Source organism: Neoarius graeffei, chromosome 8 (assembly GCF_027579695.1).
Source record: "Neoarius graeffei isolate fNeoGra1 chromosome 8, fNeoGra1.pri, whole genome shotgun sequence".
Taxonomy (NCBI): domain Eukaryota; kingdom Metazoa; phylum Chordata; class Actinopteri; order Siluriformes; family Ariidae; genus Neoarius; species Neoarius graeffei.
This window is the reverse complement of record NC_083576.1, coordinates 20,427,885-20,444,762: the sequence shown is the minus strand read 5'-3', so window position 1 is coordinate 20,444,762 and position 16,878 is coordinate 20,427,885. Positions and strand designations below refer to the sequence as shown.

Sequence of the window (16,878 nt, the reverse complement as noted above, 5' to 3'; positions counted from 1 at the left end):
GCCTCTCTCAGCTTGAACAGCAGCGCTACGGCGAGGTGAATTTGAAGTTGTCGACCTGATTCATCTTGAGGTGGTTGTCTAGGATGTGGAAGAGCTCCTGGATGTTTGGTACATACCCTGACTGCAGCTTTGACCAAATGGGAACATCTACAACAAAGTGTGAAGAGAAAAATAAATAAATGAATTAAATAAATAAATAAAAGCATGCTTGCAGCCTGTAGCAAAGTATAAACTTCTCAAATTCTCTGTTTCTGAGGCATCACTTGCTGAAGTGATTTTTTTTTTTTTTTAAATTTAAATAAACCTACACCACAACACTGATGAATTCTCAATCTGATTGGTCAGGAGGTGTTGATTAGTTTTCTTTAACTGCAGCTCTGACAGTAGCATTGGCTGCAAGTTTTATATTAAATGCCCTCATTCTAATACACTATAGTTTCTATAATAACTAATTCACAGGGACTTGTAGAAAGATGCTGCACATAATCCAAGACCAACGAGAAACTGATTTAACATGCTGTTATTTCCTGAGGGAAGGGGACGCAATCTATAAAGAGATAGCCATTTCATATTTAACAGTTTCTCAGTAACAAGCTTTTTTTTTGGCTTGTTTTATAAACTTCAAGAAATTAAAAAGATGCTGGTTCGAGAATGACCATTTATAGCTACTATAACTATCCTGAAATTTTCTATAAAATAACCTACATCCAAACTGATTAAAATTAAAGCAAAATGTTCTTTATTTAAATTACAAGAGACATGCCGTTATTGGAAAATAAGCAACTTTAGGTTGCTAAAAGCTTTGTCAGGCTCCATGGTTGATGATTTTCCTGTAACATGCCCTACTGAGATTTATTCATGATATAAAACTAAGGCAAATACCTCATAAGGATACAGTAAATCTGATCTTTGTCATGTCACTATAAATGGCAGTAAGTGTCTAAAAATACAAATACAGTGCCTTGAAAAAAGTATTCATACCCCTTGAACTTTTTCACATTTTCCCACCTTACAACCACAAACTTAAGTTTTTTTTTATTGAGATTTTATGTGATAGACCAACACAGAGTAGCACATAATTGTGAAGTGAAACGAAAATGATAAAATGGTCTTCAAAATTTTAAACAAATAAAAATCTGAAAAATGTGGTGTGCATTAGTATTCAACGCCCTGTACTCTGATACCTCTAAATACAATCCAGTGCAATCAATTGCCTTCAGAAGTCATCTAATTAGTTAATAGAGTCCTACTGTGTGTAATTTACTCTCAGCATAAATACACTTGTTCTGTGAAGGCCTCAGTGGTTTGTTAGAGAACACTAGGACAAACAGCATCATGAAGACCAAAGAACTCACCAGACAGGTCAGGGATAAAGTTCTGGAGAAGTTTAAAGCAGGGTTAGGTTATTAAAAAAAAAAAATCCCAAGCTCTGAACATCTCAAGAAGCACTGTTCAATCCATCATTCAAAAATGGAAAAAGTATGGCACAACTGCAAACCTACCAAGACATGGCCATCCACCGAAACTGACAGAGCGAGCAAGGAGAGCACTGGTCAGAGAAGCAGCCAAGAGGCCCATGATCACTCTGGAGCAGCTGCAGAAATCCACAGCTCAGGTGGGAGAATCTGTGCACAGGACAACTATAAGTCATACACTCCACAAATCTGGCCTTTTTGGAAGAGTGGCAAGAAGAAAGCGATTGTTGAAAGACAGGCATAAGAAGCCATGTAGGGGACACAGCAAACATGTGGAAGAAGGTGCTTTGGTCAAATGAGACCAAAGTTGAACTTTTTGGCCTAAAAATGCAAAGCGCTGTGTGCGTGGCAGAAAACTAACACTGCTCATCACCCTGCACACGCCATCCCCACTGTGAAACATGGTGGTGGCAGCATCATGCTGTGGGGATGCTTTTCTTCAGCAGGGACAGGGAAGCTGGTCAGAGTTGATGGGAAGATGGATGGAGCTAAATACAGGGCAGTCCTGGAAGAAAACCTGTTGGAGGCTGCAAAAGACTTGAGACTGGGAAGGAGATTCACCTTCCAGCAAGACAACAACCCCAAACATACAGCCAGAGCTGCAATGGAATGGTTTAGATCAAAGAATATTCATGTGTTAGAATGGCCCAGTCAAAGTCCAGACCTAAATCCCATTGAGCATCTGTGGCAAGACTTGAAAATTGCTGTTCACAGACGCTCTCCATCCAGTCTGGCTGAGCTTGAGCTATTTTGCAAAGAAGAATGGGCAAAAATTTCAGTGTCTAGATGTGCAAAGCTGGTAGACACATACCACAAAAGACTTGCAGCTGTAATTGCAGCAAAAGGTGGATCTACAAAGTATTGACACAGGGGGGCTGAATTAGGGATGGCGAAAACTTAAAAAAAAAAAAAAAATCTTGACCGACCACCGAGCCTCATTAGCTGGTTAAAGTCGGTTAACCTATGAGTTTAAACAGGGATGCAAACGGCGCGCCTTTTCGCGGATGCCGCCTTTTCGCGGCTGAATCGTGCAGATCCAATTTTTTTTGGGGGGGGGGGGTTGGAGTGTCTGAATAATTTCATCAGAGTAAATTCTGTATTAAAATTACTAAATAAGCAAATGCCGTTACAGTCCATGAAACATAGGAAGTATGAGAAGAAAACAGTAAATCAGAAAGCTGCACACGTTACTGTTTTCTTCTCATACTTCCTATGTTTCATGGACTGTAACGGCATTTGCTTATTTAGTAATTTTAATACAGAATTTACTCTGATGAAATTATTCAGACACTCCAACGCCCCCCCCCAAAAAAAAAAAAAATCGGATCTGCACGATTCAGCCGTGAAAAAGGCGGCATCCACCAAAAGGCGCGCCGTTTGCATCCCTGTTTAAAACTCTAGAATTGGAATTATTAGAATCTATTCTAAATCTAACCGCGAGCATCCGCACATTCAGTCCCAGTCGCTGCCCTCCACTCACATTACCTTTTCTACAGCGCGAAACATTTAGTCAAACGCGGCACTGATGTCGAGGGGTTTGTATTGAAGCGGAGGACAAATGGCTCCAGCTTAGAGACAGTTTCAGTTGGCCATGATGGCGTTGAAAATAAAGTCAAGTGCTAGAAGTAGTACATAACATTCAGTGATGGGAATAAAGGCTGTTATAACGCCGGGTAATCTAATTAATTAGCTACAATCGTTATAACACCGTTACCAATATCAACACGCCATTACTGCATGGTATTGAAGTTGCTCTGAAGCCGTCACCGACTTGGCTCACAGACATAAAAGCTGCGTTTGTCACTCCCCCTCCAGACACCGCTGTCATTTCATTCTCTCCCCTTCCCTCCAAAAGTCGGCATCTGCGCCTTTAGTTTGTGTGGAGATATATGATCTGCAATAACATGCATTGTTGGCTACAGACCGAAACATAGGACTAAACTCGATGTGCCTTCTAATTAAAATAAATAAAAAATAGTAATTTGTAAGCTAAAAAGTCTGTGTCTACACTTTTCTTTCGCCAAGTGGCAGCTGTCTTCAACTGGGGCGGGAGGGCGGGACATGACTGAATGGGCATTTCTGATTTGTCAGCTGTCGTCCTTACACCGCATGGCATGCCCCAAGCATTTACAACACAGAATTCCAGGTTCTCCGCTCTAAAATCAGCAGCTTCAAAACGATTGATTTTTTTTTTTAACCGACAACCAAAAAAAATTAACCGGTTGACGTTGATTCGGTCAACCGGTCATCGGTTAACATCCCTAGGCTGAATACTAATGCACACCACATTTTTCAGATTTTTATTTGTTTAAAATTTTGAAGACCATTTATCATTTTTGTTTCACTTCACAATTATGTGCTACTCTGTGTTGGTCCATCACATAAAATCTTAATAAAACTTAAGTTCGTGGTTGTAAGGTGGAAAAATGTGAAAATGTTCAAGGGGTATGAATACTTTTGCAAGGCACTGTATAAATATTGCAGCTGACTAAAATGACTAGTAGACCAAAATTAAAGATTAACAAATCCCAAAAGTAAACTCCTTTATGCTGACAGATAATATCCAGACAAGACATGTTCAAGTGTTCACTTGTTCATATTTTGTACCTGTATACTGTGTTTTAAAAGAAAAACAAAATGTACCTGGGCACCGGCATCTTACTCTTTCCAAGGTTCAAATATCGCGCTCAGAGTACAAAGTGTGACGTCACCTACACCCTACATGACTTACCAAGGCGGAGATCTAGTGGATACGACTGCTTCTAATTTGTTGTAAACAACCCTGAAGATGCCCAAGTGTCAAGCACTTAGGTGTGAAAATAAGCCTGATCATTTTATGAGACATACTTTTTGTTTCTATTCACTGAGAAAAATTATCTTTTTAGACAGCAAGAATTGCATTGCTATGGCAACAGGATTGTTTACTAGGATCTGTGGCAGTACTGCATATGCGTTACCTAGCCCAGTGAGATTCAGACTTCATAAAAGTGATGTCTGTTGAGTCACAGATTTTGTTGGTAGTTAAAAATCACATGGTTACAGAAAATGATTAGATTTTTAGAATTAGAAGCCTTTATCACATCAACATTACAGCATAGTGAAGTTCTTTCTCTGTATTCAACCCATCTGAAGCAGTGAACACACACATACACACGATGCACACCACACCAATGCCCGGTGATGATTATTTTTTAAAAAGGATTATGACGGTACTTCAAAAAGTTCTCGGCTTCAACCAGAAAACGTCACAGGCGAAAGATTGTCGTGCATCGTGGCTCAGTTGAATAAGGCGCCATACCATAAATCCAGGGACCCGGGTTCGATTCCGACCCGAGGTCATTTCCCAATCCCTCCCCGTCTCTCTCTCCCCCGCTCATTTCCTGTCTCTACACTGTCCTATCCAATAAAGGTGAAAAAAGCCCAAGAAAATCTCTCAAAAAAAAAAAAAAAAAAAAAAAACCCCACACAACACTTTGGTCAAATATCTGTAACACTCTGCATTCTCTAACATTTTTTTACCTTGCACAATACCAGAAAAATTCAGTTGAAATCAAGCCATTTGAGGTGAATTGGTCCACCTCTGAAAAAACTTTGCATTTGAATTTCCTGGGAAACGTTGATTTTCATGACGTCATCTTCTGAATCCTACATCAGCGCTGGTTTGTTTATGAGAAAACGACCTGGTAGTTTTCTGCAAATTTCAACGTTATCACAGTTATTAAAAATGGTTAACAGACGTATCGTAGGAGGGTGTAGCAACACCAATCTTGATGGGATTAGTACTCATCGTTTCCCAAAAGACCGGACAATGAGAGAGAAATGGGAGCGCTTGGTCTACACAGGCTGTGCACTGAAACTGTGCAAGCTCGCGCAGCCTGCTGGCGCTTCCGCAGGTAATGTCATGATTCTGGCTCCAGACTCCCTTTGGATTTTTCCAGACGCGTTTTATTTTATTTTTCTGCTGTAGACAGATGGCCTTGTGCAAAATTACCCTTCTGAATTAGTGTGTAAAAGAGACATACTTTTCATATTTTAAAAAAAAAAAAAAAAAAACCAAAATTGGTCCAGAAGATGCACTTTAAAGGAACAGTCCACCGTACTTCCATAATGAAATATGCTCTTATCTGAATTGAGACGAGCTGCTCCGTATCTGTCTGAGCTTTGTGTGACCTCCCAGTCAGTCAGACGCGCTGTCACTCCTGTTAGCAATGTAGCTAGGCTCAGCATGGCCAACGGTATTTTTTGGGGCTGTAGTTAGATGCGACCAAACTCTTCCGCGTTTTTCCTGTTTACATAGGTTTATATGACCAGTGACCTGAAACAAGTTCAGTTACACAAATTGAAACGTAGCGATTTTCTATGCTATGGAAAGTCCGCACTATAATGACAGGCGTACTAACACCTGCGCGCTTCGGCAGCGCATTGACACGGAGCTCAGATATCAATGCGCTGCTGAAGCGCGCAGAAGGTGTTAGTACGCCTGTCATTATAGTGCGGACCTTCCATAGCATAGAAAATCGCTACGTTTCAATTTGTGTAACTGAACTTGTTTCATATCACTGGTCATATAAACCTATGTAAACAGGAAAAACGCGGAAGAGTTTGGTCGCATCTAACTACAGCCCCAAAAAATACCATTGGCCATGCTGAGCCTAGCTACATTGCTAACAGGAGTGACAGCGCGTCTGACTGACTGGGAGGTTGCGCAAAGCTCGGAGAGGTACGGAGCAGCTCGTCTCAATTCAGATAAGAGCATATTTCCAGGGGTGATAGCGTTCCGGCGCCGCGCCGGATTTCCGGCGTACCTTGGCTGGGGGAAAAAAAAAAAAAAAAACTAGTTCGCCCATTGTCCTGTGTCATTCTGAGATGCGCAGATAGACAGTAAAGGGAATTCGCATGATATGGAACTAGTGGGAAAAAAGTGCCGTCACGGCACGAATTAGACCCTCGGTTTTTTTTTTCCCCCAGCCACGGTACGCCGGAAATCCGGCGCAGCGCCGGAACGCTATCACCCCTGTATTTCATTATGGAAGTACGGTGGACTGTTCCTTTAAGTCTCCAGATCCTCCTCAACAGCATGGAGGACTTCACTGTCGCTCTGAAAATGGCGACCGCATGAGTGGGATTTCAGTTTGGGGCACAGAAGTCAGACGGTGCCGGGTCAGGTGAGGAAGGTGCATGGGGCAACAGTTCAAAGCCACATTTGGCTGCTTCTGCCTCTGCCACCTGTGCTGTGTGAATGGATTGTCCTGGAGCAACAGCACGCCTGCTCAAAGCCTTCCTCTCCTTTTTTTTTTATTTGATTGCTTCTTTCAGGTGAGTTTTTGTAGCCAGCGATATAAGGCTTTATAGTATATGGTTTTATGCCCCAAAACAGGAGTTACGCCATTTGTTTCGGGGTGAGGCTGAGAACTTTTTGAAGTACCCTTGTAGAAGCCTTTATTTGATGGCACTGCGTAACAAAAACTGTTCCAGGGTGCTGTTTACGTCACAGGCCGATATCTGGTTTCAGTGCAAATGGCTGCACCCATGTAAGCCTATTTTTAGCAAAAATCAACTTTAAAAAAAAAAATGGACACATCATTGTTATAAAGTTTTATTTTTAATTTAAACATGCGGTAGGGCACATCAGGGCACTTGCTATGTTCAGCAAACAGCGTTTACTTTTGATGGACTCGAAGCATTTCTGAAGAATGGTTAACCGTGACCCCTATACTCTGAATCTTTAGGTGGGAGCCCTTAGTCTGTCAAATCAATAATGCACATATGATGATGAGACCAATGTTCAGACCTGGAGGATAAATAATAAAATGTTTCATGTTTCTGAAAAGGTAAAAACATTTTTTTAAAAAAAAGTACCATTTAACGTTATCTCAAACGCTCCTGTCGACAGGAACTGGGTCTCCAACATGTTACTGAGGAAGAACACCATGAGACATGAGAATATCTGAAAGCAAAAGATCATCATAAGACATTAACACGTAAAACAGTAACGTTTCTCAATGATGAGTGCTCCACATTTTCACAACACATCTGAATGCACAAGTATTGAGGTATTTCACCTGACGTCACGGGGTCACGTGACGCCCCGGTGTCCACCATTTTGAACGTCAAGCTAGCTAATGTCAACAACAGTAGCTGGTATGTTACTGTAGCAATGTTTACGTTCAGTCATTTGGACGACTGTTAAAACCTTTCAGTCTCAAGTTTTTCCTTTACTGGATTTACTAGTTTACTGAGCTAGCGCGGGCTGGCCGCCTAGCGCGCGCCGGCCGCCAGCTTGCCCGAGCGCGCTAGCTCAGTAAACTAGTAAATCCAGTAAAGGAAAAACTTGAGACTGAAGGTTTTAACAGTCGTCCAAATGACTGAACGTAAACATTGCTACAGTAACATACCAGCTATGATGTTGTTGACATTAGCTAGTGCTAACAGCTAGTTGCTAATACACTGCTACAACTACACCGACCCTAATAATACAGTTCTTGGTCATTGCCTGGTAACAGCAAATTTATAACAGGCCATGTCTCAACAGACTAAGAAGTTATTTCAATGACATTTAATAACATTTTGTTTATCCCGAGGACCGAAAGTAAATGAAAATGTGAACAAACCTTAGCTGTAATCAGATGGCGACCACCGGCTCCAGGGACGACCCGCTGATGTAGGCATGTTACCCAGCCTGACACAAAATATTTGTAGGTATCCAAACTCGTATACGCTTTCAGATCAATACCTGTGTATGGCGATGGGTTTTTAACGACATAGGTATACAGATCATGTGGGCCGAAGTCAGGTAAAGACGAGGGCTTCGTGTACTTCCGTACGTCAGTGAACAATCCTGGTGGAAGCAGGTAAACGTCGTTCTCTAAGCCTGCTAACCTCAATTTTTGCAAATACCTCTCCCTCTGTTCGCCCTGTAAATGCCCTACGTCCAGGGCTCGAAATTAACTTTTTTTCTTTGTGTCCCCCAGTGGTCCCGAATTCTGTGTTGTATTGTCCCGAATGGAAGCAATAGTGTCCCCATTTTTTTCCTCTCTGAAATAACCAGTGGTTAATATTATCATATGAAGTTTCTATTATATTTGTAACTATGCGATTTTGAACCCTTTATATCATTTTTACAATAAGTCACAAGACACAAGCGACACATGTCCTATACATCATCTACTTCAAAATTACAGTTATTGCATTTTCAGTTTATTAAACTTTAGCGATCTCACTGTATGAATAGATACCCGTTTATTTAAAGGGGCCAACTAGCTCATTCAGAAAATGTTTCAACTCCCTACATCTGCAGTACACTTTAGCTGAAAATAAGACCCCTTTTATGTTAATTTCATCTACTTATACCTTGAATATCTGTGGGCACTTATAAGGCCAACTTATCATTTTCACCATTACCGTTATCCATAGCCCTGTGATGACCTGGCGACTTGTCCAGGGTGTACCCCGCCTTTCGCCCGTAGTCAGCTGGGATAGGCTCCAGCTTGCCTGCGACCCTGTAGAACAGGATAAAGCGGCTAGAGATAATGAGATGAGATCGTTATCCATTTTTATGAACTTTCCGTTATCCATTTTTATGAACTTTGTTATCCATTTTATGAACTTTCCGTTATCCATTTTATGAACTTTCCGTTATCCATTTTATGAACTTTCTGTTATCCATTTTATGAACTTTCGCTGCCGAAACATGGGTGCAAATGTTAGCAACATCAGCATAGTGGCAGGTCCGAGCCTAGTTGTGCTGCTGACTGACTAAACTTTCTGAACTAGAAAGACACCAAGAAAACTCACTTATTCTGTTGAACGGTATCTTCCGTCAATATCATCCACATCATTCCTGTTGTATTTTATAACGTGTCTAACAGTGTTCATTCAGTTGCTAGCGTTGCCTGCAGACCAGGCGATGACACTTTGGATCCTGAAGGTCCCGGAGACGTTATGTCTGGGCTTTCAGTTTCTTCCCCGCGGTCGGTCCGCTTCAACCACTTAAGCATTTTTGTTCTGGCAAGAGTCGGCGCAGCGTGTGCGGTAGCAATTCCATTCCAAGTCCATATAATGCGGCCGAAGATTCTAGAACAGAATGCGCTGCTCTGTAGCCTACTGATGCAGGTGCATCGAAAGTGTAGCTACTAATGTATTTTTCGCTGTTCATGTTTGAAAATTAACAAATTAGGTGAATGTCTACGTATGTGTTACGGCTTTGTAAATAATATTAATGTCGAACTTTTTTTCTAGATCTATTTTTTCCATTGTCCCGGGATTGTCCCAGATATGATAATTTTGTGTCCCGATGACATTTTTTATGGTCCCCGGGACATCGGGACACCGTTAGTTTCGAGCGCTGCCTACGTCGCTGGATAGTGAAGGTGTTTTCTGCATCTCGCTCCTTTTTCTTTTATGTTTTTCGTTTGTCGCCTTCCTCGCATTCAAACTGATTCGAGCCGTGCCGTCCAAAATGGCAGCATCACATGACTTGGTCACGTGGGTGAAATACCTCAATAGAACATCTCAGCTCACACACACACACGTGGCATTTTAGCTTCGACATTTTACACATTTATCAGAACAAGCTTTAAAGACAGAAAAAGAAATACAGACAACGATTGGTCCATACCTGCTGTGCTCATGCTTGGAATGAGGCGCTTCTTACCTTATTTTCTTGACCCCAGGACCAAACTCGTGGTGTGTTCGTTCCAAACATTTGGAAAGGATTTTGTCCAGTGACAATCAGGGCAATGGCAAGCAGTTTAAAGTAGGAGATGAAATTTGCCATGTATCTGTGGAATCAAACACAAGAGCACTGCTTCAACATTTATCTGCTTGCATGTACAAGGAGTTCAAAAAAAAAGAAGGGGGGGGGGGGGGGAGGCCACCAAACACTTGCTTATTACGCTTTATAATTAACACAGAGTCCGAGTCCAAGGCTTAGTTTGTAATGATGCTCCTAGTTAAATTTTAAACTTCTTTCATCAACGTGTTGGTCTTTTTTTTTTTTCTTTTTTAAGGGTTGTTTTACAATCAGGGTACAAAGTTTGTGTCACAGGGGTCCAAAATTCAAATTGATTCAAACTGGTTCTTGCACCAGTTTTTAAGTGAAGGACAAGTTAAAGAACAGATAGGCATGTGTAATAGTTTGTATTATAACAAGATTAAGTGTCGCTTTAAGCAGGGCTGGGGGAAACAAATGAAGTGATTCTCGGAGAGGACTTTTTTTTTTTTTGACAATTCAGAATCCACTACTTCCATAGTGCTTTTAAGGCTGTAAGCTTTGTGTTAGTTGTCTCTAATATTTATGTCCCAATATCTTGACCACATTTTAGGATGAATAATAATAATTTTAGATATGTTATATTGAAAAATTAGCTGTCTCGGAGAGGACATTTTTTGACAATTGTATACTACCGTATTTTTCGGACTATGAGTCGCACTTTTTTTCATGGTTCGGCTGGCCATGCGACTTATACTCCGGTGCGATGTATACATGTTTTGGGTTTTTTTTTTCACCGCGAGAGCTTCAAGGCAGTTCTGCGACAACTGTGGGAGCAGTGGATGATTGATGGGGAAACACAGCTTCACAGCAACCGGGAGGATGCGCCATGCAACTTTCCTTGATGTCATTGGGTGGATTGACAAAGCATGGGCTTCAGTGACAATGGAAACCATCCTGTCGGGTTTCGAAAGGCTGGAATAACTGGAGCTGATGCCGAGTCTGACGACAGCCACGCAGAAGAAGAGGAAACGGCGCTTCGTCTGCCGCTGGAGTTGGCAGAGTTGTTCGGAAGTGACACCGAGGATGAGGAATTCAATGGATTTGCTGATTTGGAGTGAAATCGTCAGCTTGATAAACTTGATTGACCTGTGTTTTATTATTAATGATAGGCCTATAGTTATTTAAATACGTTATGTAATGATTTTAGGCCTCTAGGCTATTGAATAACTTGATGTTACGGTACATATTCAGCCAGTTTTTCTCTGGGCTATTATAAATTATTTTGTTTTGCATTTTTAACTCTCCTTCCAAGATGAACTTTATTCTTCGTCTCTGATGTTATGGTGTTAATGGTCTGAATAACGTTTAATGTTTTTATCTGATATGACGTTAACTGGCAGGCGCACTTTCTGCCTGTTTTTTCCTCTGAGCGGTTCTTGTTGTTTTTTTTTTTTCACTAGACGGTTTTTACTACCGTACCTGTCTTTGGAGATGGTATACCTATAGCCTACTTGGCCTCTGATTTGATGAAATAAAATTCGACAAAAATGAAGAATGACACTCCTCGATGATGACTACAGCTTTAATAACAAAGATGAAAGAGCCATGGGGCGATAATAAGCCCTACCGGTAAAATATTCTAAAAGCAAACTGATTAATGCATCAGTAATAGGCTACTAATATTAGTTATAATAATAATAATAATAATAATAATAATTATTATTATTATTATTATTATTATTAAGGCTATTAGTAATAATAGTGATAGTATTAAAGATAGTAGTAGATATTTAAAATAATCAGACTAGGCTACTTACAGGGCAAAGGGCGCGTCATCACTGCTCAGCTGTTCATTTATTAAACAAACAATGCAGTCGCGCAGTAACCACGCGCCGCTTATCAGATAGAATCACAGATTCTATGGATAGAATAACCCTTCAAAAAAGTGCGACTTGTAGTCCGGTGCGACGTACATATGTTTTTTTTCGTCTTCATAATGCATTTTTTGCCTGATGCGACTTAAACTCCGGGCGACGTATAGTCCAGAAAATACAGTAATTTGATCAAAATAGTCTGAAAACTTACTGGCATTCAACATTAAAACTTAACTATGTTTCCAATGATATGGAACCAAATATGTGTTTTATGGTATAAAGAATGATTTAAGTGCATCCCTTTTGGAGCTACCTGTGGTCAAAAAAGCACTTTTTCTAAATGACACGAGTAATTTTGCTAAAAATATGACATATTGCCATACATTCACCTAAAATAACGTTATCACCAATTTTTTTTTTTTTTTGCATGGTAAATAGAGCTATCACAGGGCTACAATAAAACAACCAAGTTTATTTAGTCAAGCCTTTTGATACTGAAGATAATAATTGTTAAATGTGATTTTTAGCTCGCGTACCCTGATTGTAAAACAACCCTTAAGTTTTGTACGTTATGCACAATGTTGCTCCAGTAGAATTTAGTCCCTGCTTCATCTCGACTTAAACAGAGTGATGCTTTAGTCCTTTAGGCTGTCCAGCTCGCTCACCTCCTTATCGCTTCTCTCGAATCAACACACATCAGCACACAACCGCAAACTATTTAGTCTAGGACCTGGCTTAAACATGTATGCACATAATTTAGGAGAGGATAACTCAGCCGTTATAGGCCAAGTTGACCCCAAGGAATAACTTGGGACAAAAATCACTATCCAGGGCGAACAGCCTGAAAATTACCAATCCAAGATGGCCGCCAGTATTACAGGATTATGATAGTGTTACTCATGTTCCTGACCCTGGTTTGTGTGATACAAACAGTAATAATGTGATGTTAAAAGTTGTATTGTTGACTGAAACATTTAGGCTCTCAAGGTATTGCTGCCTACTAAAGTAATAAGTTTTGCATTTTTCTCTTTAGCATTCCATTGATCATAGTGCGATTGAAAATACAATTTACTGATATCAAATGCTTGCTTTCTTATACTCCCCTAAAATTATGTGCATAGGTGTCCCAATTCCATGATTTCATGTTTGAGCTAGAGTTATTCTGTTCTTCTCATGTTTGCCTTTAACCACAGCTTGTTCCCTTTTCCTTCAATAATGAAGATGAGGTCACTAATGGATTCCTCATACCCAAAAACCCATAAAGTGAGGTATTGCACATACTTCTGTGGCGAGTGGCTCAAAAATTGATATTTTCAATATGGCTACCGGCAGCCATCTTAGATTGGTAATTTTTGGCCTGTTCGCCCCGGATAGCGATTTTGGCACACATCAAGTTGTTCCTTGGGTTCAAATTAGCAATCTGTGGTTGGTAGAAGAGAGCGACTGGACTTGCTTGAAAAGTCTTGAAGACGTTTCGCCTCTCGTCCGAAAGGCATCCTCAGTTCTGTCTGTCTCTGTTCAGTGATGGTCGTTCCAGGTTGACAAAAATGAACGATCCTCTCTGGCTAAGGCCAAGTTTACATTAGACCGTACCTGTCTCGTTTTCTTCGCAGATGCACTGTCCGTTTACATTAAAACGCCGGGAAACGGGAATCCGCCAGCGTCCACGTATTCAATCTAGATCATGTCTGGTCCGGTGCTGTGTAAACATTGAGAACACGCGGATATGCTGTGCTGAGCTCTAGCTGGCGTCGTCATTGGACAACGTCGCTGTGACATCCACCTTCCTGATTCGCTGGCGTTGGTCATGTGACGCGACTGCTGAAAAACGGCGCGGACTTCCGCCTTGTATCACCTTTCATTAAAGAGTATAAAAATACTGCAAATACTGCCCATTGTGTAGTTATGACTGTCTTTAGGCTTGCCATCCTTCCACTTGCAAGTGGTAAGTGAAGCGCATACCCGATATACACAGAGCACACACACAGCGGCTCAGTCCCGAATCACTGCTCGTGCGCTTCACTTGCGCGCTCCGTGAGCTGCGCAGGGCCGGAGTGCACACCCTCCAGAGGGCACTCGCTGTTCAGGGCGGAGTGATTTGGAGTGCAGGATGCCTGTGGAGCCGAGCGTATCCGTGTATTGGCGTTGCTGTGTGCAGGCGAATCGTGTATTGGCGTTGCTGTGTGCATGTTAAAAGTTTTAAAAACGTTAATCTGATGATCCGCTGATACGGTCTAATGTAAACCCCACCTAAGATGTCTGGCTAAGATGTCTGCTAAGATGTGCGGGAGTATGAGAGGACTTCCAGAAAACTGGCAGACATCTTAGCCAGAGAGGATCGTTCATTTTTGTCAACCTGGAACGACCATCAGTGAACAGAGACAGACAGAACTGAGGATGCCTTTCGGACGAGAGGCGAAACGTCTTCAAGACTTTTCAAGCAAGTCCAGTTGCTCTCTTCTACCAACCACAGATTACTATGTACCTGGACGACTGAGTATCTTCACAGATAGGTTCAAATTAGCCTATAACAGCTGAGTTATCCTCCCCTAAATTATGTGCATACATATCTAACCCAGGTCCTCTACTAATTCACAAGAGTAACACAAATACAGCACCAACCAATAAAATTAGAACCCGAATTGCTGATCCCATTAAAAATCCTTGACATTTAGCGTGTGGCCCTAAATTCTCTGCTATTTTTTCATGCTTCACCATGACCCAATTCAAGATACTACATCATACATCACGTGGTGGGCTTTCCCCGTTAGTGCAAGGCATTGTGGGATACAAATTTGAAACAGGACAGAAAAATGGAGGACTTGTGCATGTGAAGGAGTTGTGAAAGACCGACTACAGTAACGGAAAGCGAAAAAGACGTTATGTTGCGAAGGAAAGGAAATGCAGGACCAAACTAATAAATCTCCATGGTCAGCGAGCACCTCTGTGTGATCAGCTGTTCATTTAGCGACAAATTGATGTACAGTGCCTTGCAAAAGTATTCATACCCCTTGAACTTTCACATTTTTTCACCTTACAACCACGAACTTAAGTTTCGTATTGAGATTTTATGTGATAGACCAACACAGAGTAGCACATAATTGTGACGTGAAACGAAAATGATAAATGGGCTTCAAAATTTTAAACAAATAATCTGAAAAATGTGGTGTACATTAGTATCCAGCCCCCCTGTGTCAAGACTTTGTAGAGCCACCTTTTGCTGCAATTACAGCTGCAAGTCTTTTGTGGTATGTCTCTACCAGCTTTGCACAGCTAGACATTGAAATTTTTGCCCATTCTTCTTTGCAAAATAGCTCAAGCTCAGCCAGATTGGATGGAGAGCGTCTGTGAACAGCAATTTTCAAGTCTTGCCACAGATGCTCAATGGGATTTAGGTCTGGACTTTGACTGGGCCATTCTAACACATGAATATTCTTTGATCTAAACCATTCCATTGTAGCTCTGGCTGTATGTTTAGGGTCATTGTCTTGCGGGAAGGTGAATCTCCTTCCCAGTCTCAAGTCTTTTGCAGCCTCCAACAGGTTTTCTTCCAGGACTGCCCTGTATTTAGCTCCATCCATCTTCCCATCAACTCTGACCAGCTTCCCTGTCCCTGCTGAAGAAAAGCATCCCCACAGCATGATGCTGCCACCACCATGTTTCACAGTGGGGATGGTGTGTGCAGGGTGATGAGCAGTGTTAGTTTTCCACCACACATAGCGCTTTGCATTTAGGCCAAAAAGTTCAACTTTGGTCTCATCTGACCAAAGCACCTTCTTCCACATGTTTGCTGTGTCCCCTACATGGCTGTTAGGTTTATATAAGTATTATTCTTGACCAAGAAGGCAGTAATATATTTGTGACAAAATTAAGGATTAATTTCTGTCAGTTAAAATGACCTTATGTCTCGGCTGGACATTGTTTGGGAACATTTTGTTTATTTTGATATGAAATGTGTATTTTTGATATGAGATGTGTCTGAATGGCGACAGGGTCTGCGATGATCTCACACACTCACAATGGCCTTTGATATCACACACAACCATAGCCAACGTGTATTGGGAATTAAAAGTTAGATCTAAGATGCATTCAATGATTTTAGTTTTATAGTTTTAAGTTAGTTTTATAATTACAGAATATAATTTAGGGTTGTTAAGACCTTGATTCTAATGTTAAGACTTCATGAGTTTAATCCTGAATCCTGTTTGACCTTTCTCTGGTGAAGTAACATTTCTTTGTTTTGCCAGACATATTCTTTGTTTATGTTTCGTATGACTGTCTTTGTTTAGGTTTGTTCTTATTTACTTAACATATCTTTGTTGAAAGATTCTGTATGTGCGTAAGCAATGTTTGTACCTTGCTATCATGTCATATGATCAGAAATATGTTATGATTATTTGACCTGCCCCAAGACCCAGCTGCTCACTCGCAAGTCAAGCACACACACATACATCTGAACATTCCATCAGAACAGTGATGTAATTAAAATGTGACCTGCTCTCTCTCCCACACACACATCAAAATGATGTCACTTACTCACACCCTCCCATACAAACAAACACACACACACACACACACGACAGACACAATAGCCGTTTAGGGAGATTATAATTTGTTATAAAAGGTGTTTGTAATCTTTCATCTTTGGCGAGAATACTGCGATTAAACAGCAGTGAAACCGATCTCTGGTTCTCTGTTTTTTTGCGGTGTTCCGTCCCAGATGTCTGGGTGGTACGAGGGCGGGGTTCCCGAGAAGTAAGTTGACCGATTGACCGTTTCCGACTGGGTGAACCCCAACAATGGCTTCTTATGCCTG

At 41.1% G+C, this 16,878-nt stretch overlaps 1 protein-coding gene across 2 annotated transcripts in view; it reads right to left on the bottom strand.

The window, feature by feature from the left end:
- selenot2 (selenoprotein T, 2) overlaps positions 1-16,878 on the bottom strand; it is a 36,873-nt gene that overhangs the window by 3,799 nt on the left and 16,196 nt on the right. For both annotated transcript variants that reach the window (XM_060927391.1, XM_060927392.1), the window contains exons 3-5: positions 10,129-10,255; positions 7,335-7,422; positions 3-147 (exon numbers count right to left, since the gene is read on the bottom strand). In XM_060927391.1, coding sequence (XP_060783374.1) covers positions 26-147; positions 7,335-7,422; positions 10,129-10,255 — 337 coding nt within the window. In that variant the 3' untranslated portion in view covers positions 3-25. The remainder of the gene's footprint in view (positions 1-2; positions 148-7,334; positions 7,423-10,128; positions 10,256-16,878) is intronic.